This window comes from Triticum urartu, chromosome 5 (assembly GCF_003073215.2).
Source record: "Triticum urartu cultivar G1812 chromosome 5, Tu2.1, whole genome shotgun sequence".
Taxonomy (NCBI): Eukaryota; Viridiplantae; Streptophyta; class Magnoliopsida; order Poales; family Poaceae; genus Triticum; species Triticum urartu.
In genome coordinates, this window is record NC_053026.1 from 57,180,380 (window position 1) to 57,187,599 (window position 7,220).

Consider the following 7,220-nt stretch of genomic DNA (forward strand, 5'->3'; position numbering starts at 1 on the left):
CGGGGGGCTAGGCCGGCGGCAGGAGGGGAGGAGGGGGAACCCTAGTCGCCCCCACCGGCGGCTATCCAGCAGGGGTCTGGATTTGTGCCAAGTCACTGATCCGTGGCACTGTCATTCTCTCCACCATGCCTTCAATTATGTGCCTTTAGGCGTTGTGATATTAGGCAAAGCTAAAATATTCAAGTGGTACCAAGTAAGAGATGATATCAATCCATAAAAGTAGCTAAAACATTCAAGTGATACATATTACGATCCAATAAAGCATTCGAATTATAGTACTTCAAACTAGAATGTAACTAGCACAAATGTACAAATACTCAATCAATCTTCTTTTAGTTGCTCATGAGTTGCTTGATGCTAATTTGTTAATGCAGCGAACAAATTGATCAAACGTGGCCGGATTCTGCTCTTGAAGTTTGATGGACTCATGCATGTTCCCAAATTCAAGAGCTGCGTCAACATTTCCACCCTCATCCTTTACAATTATGTTGTGCATGATCACTCAACATGTTATCCAGATCCCATTGTTTAGTATGTCCACAAACAACTGCAAAACGGGCTTGAAAAACTCTAAATACCCTCTCAACATTCTTTCTAGTTGCTTCTTATATTTAGGTGAAGTGCATCCAATCGCTGGAATCCAATCGTAGCATGTAAATCTTCCTTAATCTCTTGGAGGAGCATCCTGTGAGCAGCAAGGTCGTAGTCATTACTATTTGATCTCAACGACCAGTACCTGCGAATCAGATTCAACGACCAGGTTCATCATTCCCTCGTCCGTCGCTGCGTTGGTTGCGCAGGTGCATGGCAGAGCTTCGGGGTGAAGTGCATCCCGGGCGATACGAATCTTACCGGCAGCAGCTCCCAGAACATTTCCATCGCTATCTTGATGACAAAGAAAGTCCGTCGTCGTCCCGCCCGAAACACACTTGGCATACTGACCTGACACGCAAGTTATCAACTTGTTAGGCCAACTCCACCGTGTGACCCCAAATGAACGTCCTTTTTATTCGGATTCTGTCCGTTTGGGTAGGGATTTGGAGTCATGTCCTGGGATGCGGTGTCCGTGCGCCCAGCGCGCGGACGCATCCCAGCCGCATCCTGTCCGCGTATTATTTCTTCGCAAGTCCTTAACTTTATTTCATCATTTATTTTTGGTACATGAAAAATACATCATCATATTTTGACTAGTAAAGTAAGACCAAAAAAACAAGAACCACAAGAATACATTTTAGAAGATACCCAACTTTCATAACTGCTTCCTTAAGTTGGGTTAGGGCCTTCTCGATGCACTCGTTGTTGATCTGTGGAGGAGGAGGCTCGATCTGGCATCCTCCTTTCTTCTTCAAGCCAGAAGTCGATGTTGCTTCCTCCTCACACCTAGTCTCGTGTCTAGCCTCTAATCTAGCAACAAGTGCACTTGTCTCATTTACAGCCTCTATGCTAGCTAAAAGTGCACGAACATGTACTAAATTTCGCTCTATCAAGATATCGATGTACTCTTCTTCCCAATACCAAAACTTGCATCCATTCTACACAACAAAATTTGAAGTCAGTACAACTAGTCAAATCTAGAGCACAAACCGAAGCTAAAAAAAACGCATACCCCATCGTTTAAGCACTTGATGAACACCCATCCGGGATGTTCCGGCGTTGTAGACACGCGGCGCACGACCATCCTTGGGCAGTGGTCGCACTTAATGAGTGGCAACGGTGCGTCGGCGAGCTTTTGGGCAAGCACCGAGCCCGGCCGGCTGCCATTCGTGTATCTGCCGGCGGACCACCGACGGTGCAGATCCGAGCGGCTAGAGGAGGAGCCACTGTCTGCATGTGGCCTTGCGGCCCTGCCAGGGCCTTCCGGCGAGGTGCCCGGCCAGTCCATGGCGCGGCCGGCCTCCCACAGCCGGCCAAGCTCAAGACCGACCGGATCCGCCCCAAAACCGGCCGGCGGGTGCGCAAACCAGGTGGCCGTGGTTGGGTAGCTCGGCGGCGCCAAGGGGAAGGGGTTGGGCGAGGTCGCATCCGAACTGCATGGCTGCAATGGCAGCGGCGGCGGCGGCGAGGGGAAGAGTGAGGAAGAGTGGAGGGGGTGCGGCCGGAAGGAGGGAGGGGGGCGGATAGAAAAAGCCCTGCGTTGTGCCACCGACGGGCGGGTCAGGGGAGGACACGCGCAGACGACCCGTGCGTCCGTTTCACCCCAAAAGCGACGCAAATTTGGACCGCGGATGGGTCGAAAGCGAACACAAAACGGACAAAAATCCGTTTGCGGCCCCGCGCTGGACCGTCTCGTTTGTTCCTTTTACCTCAAACGGATGGAGACGGACAGAATAAGGTCGCGCGATGGAGTTGGCCTTAGGCAAGGAAAGCCCAGGGCACGCCCAAAAGAAAGAAAAAGGAAATCGCGGAGCGGGCTGGCACTTGTCCATCTCGCAATCACTGAGCAGTGGGACTGGCTAGCATTAGAGCAAACACCGCGCGGGTAGGGAGGAAGAAAAGACTTGTTGTCTTGTTCCGTCGCTACAATCTTTTTTTTTTCTTTTTTTTACGGGTGAACTACAATCTTTTTTTTGAAAGAAGCGTCGCTACAATCTCACCATGACCTTAAAAAAAATCACCATGACATTTTTTTTGAGGGGAAATTCACCATGACCTAATTGGCATCACTTCACAAACCGTAGATACCTTTGCGCCAGGAGAAATTTAACGATCCGGGCTAGCCATTCACAACTAAAATGCTCCTTTCATTATAATTATAATGGCACGACTAAAATGCCCGCTATTTTCTTTTGCGAAGATTGACAGGGTAGTCAATACAAGCAGTTGAAAAGGAGAACCTTCAACAAGTGGCCTGTACCTTCATACCCCGTCTTGGCCACCGCCCACCAGCCAACGGAACAATTCTACACTGACAGGTGGACCAGTCTGTGTACATAGACCAGGTGCGTCGTCTCAGCCCATACTACGTAGTATAACCTTGTCTTATCGGTGGAGGCGGGCTCATTTTCACTGCGCTCACCCACCAACTTCTACCCAGAAAAAGCAAGGGAAAGTTTCTCCCACATCTACGACGAAGACGAAGGCGATGGGGGGAGGGACGAAGAGAGGCGGCGGCGTGGTTGATGAGCCGGAGGACAAGTCCAGCAAGCGTCGCAAGATCTGCAACGTCGCCAAGGAAGACGTGCTTCCCCTCGCTGTCTTCTCCCACCTACCGGCTCGCGACGCCGCTCGTGGCGTCGTACTCTCCAAGCGGTGGAGGGAGATCTTGACCGGGGGCGACTTCTGGGCCAATCACTACCAGCGCCCCAGCAAGGAGGTATGCCTAGCCTATCTCGACCGCGGCCATAGGCTCCCGTTCAAGTTCAGTCTCTACGGGCTCGAGGGAAAGCACGCCTTCTATCTTGTTGCCGCCGGCGACACGTTTCCTATCTCTCACGGCCTGCCCGTCGCCGGCACCGAGCTTTCGTACAGGTTCTTTGGGTCTTGCAACGGCCTTGTTGCCTTCGAGCAGCGCGGGCTGAGCGATTCCTCTATGACATGTCTCGTGGCCAATCCTGCAACGTCTCAACACTTGACCGCTCAGCTCTTAGATCTCGGCACCTTCTCCTGGATGCTCGCCTTCGGGTATGATCCTAAGGAAGATAAGTATAAAGTGTTCGTTCAGTGTGGCAGTGATGTACATGTCGTGCCCCTTACCCTGAGCGGCACCGACGGCAGCAGGCCTGTCACTGTTCTACCTAATGTGGCTCACGACTTGGACAAATTGCAAAACAACACCTACTCGCTGTGCATTGAAGGAAACTGCTATGTTCTGCTATCCCCCAGGGATGATGGTACTGGGTCTCAATCCAGCAAGGAAAAACTTCTTGTGTTCCATGTGCAGAGCGAGTTGGTGACCAGCATTGACACGCCAGAGGATGGCACCCTGTTTTCAGGCATAATGGAGATGGGTAAGAGTGTGTGCGTTGCGACTTTGTCTCGCGACCGCCCGGAGATAACATTGTCTGTTCTGAACTCTGGTCTTCTCTGGGAGCGGATGTGCTGTTTGAGCGTCTCACCATCACCAGGAGGAAGGGGGCCTGGACTGCTTGGGGCCTGGCAATGCAAACAACGCCTCGTGCTTTGGTTCCGCGAGCATGGTCTTGCGTTCTACAATCTCAGTCCGGCGAATCTCGTTGACGCCGTGCACGGGTGCACACAGACATGTAGCTTGGAGGGCTACCAAGAGGAAAATCATAAGTTACTGCAGCATCTCCACAAGCGATACCACTTCTGCTGGGGATACCGGCCAACGCTTGTTGCGCCCGGCAGTGTTATCGGCAAGGTCTGCGTGACCAAGGCGGAAGATAACATTCTCGCTTCTATAACCTCAGGACGGATTGTCCCGGAGGAGCCGCACATGGAGTTGCTTCAAGCTGTGGCGAGCGCTGTACTCTCCTTCCTGGGCTGACGATCATTCATCTTCATCTTCTTGTAATTTATTCCTCCTAGACTGAAACCGTCTGCTTAATTTATGTACCCAAGTAAGGAGACACATTTATTTACAGTTTGATGATTCTGTTGTGAAATTTGGATATTTTTCACTCTTATTATTTGGCTTAGCAAAATTTGGCACCCACGGCTCGTTGACTCAGACACACACGCCAGGTTTATGTGTGAGAAAAATTAATTGCCATGCTCTTTTTCTGTGTGTTGTAGAAGCATGTTACTTTTGTTTGCGTGGATGGTCTTTTTTGGCTTATTTTGCCATGATTAGTCATAGTTATTCAATATATAAATGCCATGTTGTGCATTTGACATATGTGCATGTGGGAGAGGAAATTGCCATGGGAATGTGGGTATGAGAAACAAAATTGCCATGGTGTATGTGTGTGTGATAGACTTAAATTGCCATGCTCTTTTTCTGTGTGTTGTAGAAGCATGTTACTTTTGTTTGCGTGGATGATCTTTTTTGGCTTATTTTTGCCATGATTACTCATAGTTATTCAATATATAAATGCCATGTTGTGCATTTGACATATGTGCATGTGGGAGAGGAAATTGCCATGACAATGTGGGTATGAGAGATAAAATTGCCATGGTGTATGTGTGTGTGATAGCCTTAAATTGCCATGCTTTGTTTTGTGTGTGTGAGAGTTGAAATTGCCATTTTACACTTGTGTGTGAGATGCATTGCCATGGGTTTATGTGTGTGTTAGACAAAATTGCTATGTAGTTAACATGCATGCGAGAGACACAAAGTGCCATGTGGGACAAACTTGTCATGCTTTGTGTGTTTCTGGTAGACAAACTGCCATGGCATGTGCGTGTGTGAGAGATAAAATTGCCATGGGTATTTTTGGGTGTGTGAGACAAAATTGCCATGCTCTGCTTTTGTGTGAGAGATACTTGTCATGGTATGTGTCGTGGTGGGCGCACGGCCGATGCCAAGGGATGGCTAAAGATGAGAGGAGGCTCGAGGGCATTGGTGGGCTCCAGAGGCGAGGTCGGCATGAGCAAGCGCGGGACGCAAGACATACCCAGGTTCGGGGCTCTCCAGAGAGATAACACCCAAAGTCCTGCCGAGTGTGGTTTATATCTAATAGTACAGGGTTGCTCCTAGAGCTGTACGGGAGAAGAAGGAGGTCGGGCCAAGGCTTAGGCTGCTCCCTCCCCTCGGGTGTTGCTTGCTAGGTGTGTGAGTGGGTGGATGGGTGAGTGTATTGCATTGCTTGCTTGCCCGTATGCATGAGGGCTCCTAGGGTTTTTTTATAGGTCAACCCTCAGGGGTACAAGGGTAATGTTACAAGGCCGTAGGACCGGGTTGTTAGTGTCCAGGAACCTGGTGCTGGGACCCGCCGGTTAACAGGCCCCGCCGGGTTCCCCGGGCGCGGGCCCCATGCGCCTAGGGGTGCTGTGCACCGTCTTGTCGATCGTCAGGGCGTGGCCGAGTCGAGTCGGCTACAATGGTGCTCCGTCAGGTCGCCGCTTGCTGGCGTCATGGGTGACAATGATTGCACTGTTGCCACGCCAGCCCTGGTCAGCAAGTAGGTGGGGGGCACTGTTGCCTCGTCCGGCTGACCAGATGCATGGGCGGAGCACTGTGGCCTCGGTCAGCAGTTGGTGGAGACTCGTCTCATCGTACGGCTGGGATGGGACGGCCGCTGACCCTCGGCCGGGTTTGGAGAACACGCCAAGGATGGAGCTGGCTTGTTGGGGAAGTCTTGAGCTTGGTTGTTGGGGCCGAGTTGCGGAGTCTGGCCGAGTTGAGGAGCTTGGTCGGGTCGAGGGACTTGGCTGGGTTGAGCGACCAGGCCAAGTGAGCCATATTGAGAGGCGATGCCGGCCCCGTTGTTTTTGAAAAGGATCCGGGTTCCGTTGCCTGCCTGGGGTTCATTCCCCCGACAGTAGTCCCCGAAGCTGTGAAGGTCCGCCATCTTTAGATGGGAGGGTCTTCGCAGTTTCCCCCCTTGTAGAGGCGGATTTGGTGACCGCCGGGTCCGGCAACACCCACTGTGTGCCGGCTTCCGGAAGCTGGATCGCGGCACCCCGCCCGTGGCGGGAAACCGAGGAGTTCGACGAATCTTGGGCAATCTTTTGGGCCTCGCGCGGCCGCCACGTGGCGCCTGAAAGCCGGAGGGGCCTGACAGGCCATGCGTGTGACAGGACGGGACGACGCTCTAGGGCCCGCGGCCCACGCGCGAGGATTTATTGCGGCGTCCGTGGGTCGGTTGCCATTCTCTAGGCAGTTAGTGCGTGCGTACGTGCGCACTTATTGCGGGGAAGTGGGAGGGGGAGAGTGCAAACGATCCCACTTCCCCACGTTTCAAATTGTGGCCTATAAATTGGGGGCGAAGGGAGCGGTGGAGATCATTCGTGCTCGCGCTCCCCTGCCTCTTCATCGTTCCTCTGCTTCTTGCGACCGCCGCTAGCTGCGACGCCCGCTGCCTTGAGCAGAGCTCTCTTGCCATCTTCTTCCTTCTCTCTTCCTTCTTTCTTCCACGCTTGAGTCGATGGCGCTACCGTCAGGATCGTGGATGGGTTTGACCGTCCCCCTCGACGACATCGCCTACCTCCGCGACACCAGGCGCCCGTCGAGGGCGCAGGAGGTCGAGGCGCGCCCTCCGCAGGGCGAGCGGGAGCCGTGGCCCGAGGGCTCGGAGCGTGTGGTCTTCCTGCCGCACTTCAAGCGCGGGTTTGGGATTCCCGTGAGCGGCTTCTTCCGCGACTTCCTGGAGTTCTTC

At 52.7% G+C, this 7,220-nt stretch overlaps 1 protein-coding gene across 1 annotated transcript; it reads left to right on the plus strand.

The window, feature by feature from the left end:
- Positions 1-2,983: 2,983 nt before the first annotated feature.
- On the plus strand, positions 2,984-4,604 carry LOC125507873 (putative F-box protein At4g21240). Its single transcript, XM_048672397.1, has one exon. It carries the CDS (start codon positions 3,083-3,085, stop codon positions 4,445-4,447), a length of 1,365 nt encoding a protein of 454 aa, XP_048528354.1. The 5' UTR covers positions 2,984-3,082; the 3' UTR covers positions 4,448-4,604.
- Positions 4,605-7,220: the final 2,616 nt, after the last annotated feature.

What these genes read in the sequence shown, in the direction of transcription:
- LOC125507873 (XM_048672397.1), top strand. Translation starts at nt 3,083, where the DNA reads ATGGGGGGAGGGACGAAGAGAGGCGGCGGCGTGGTTGATGAGCCGGAG.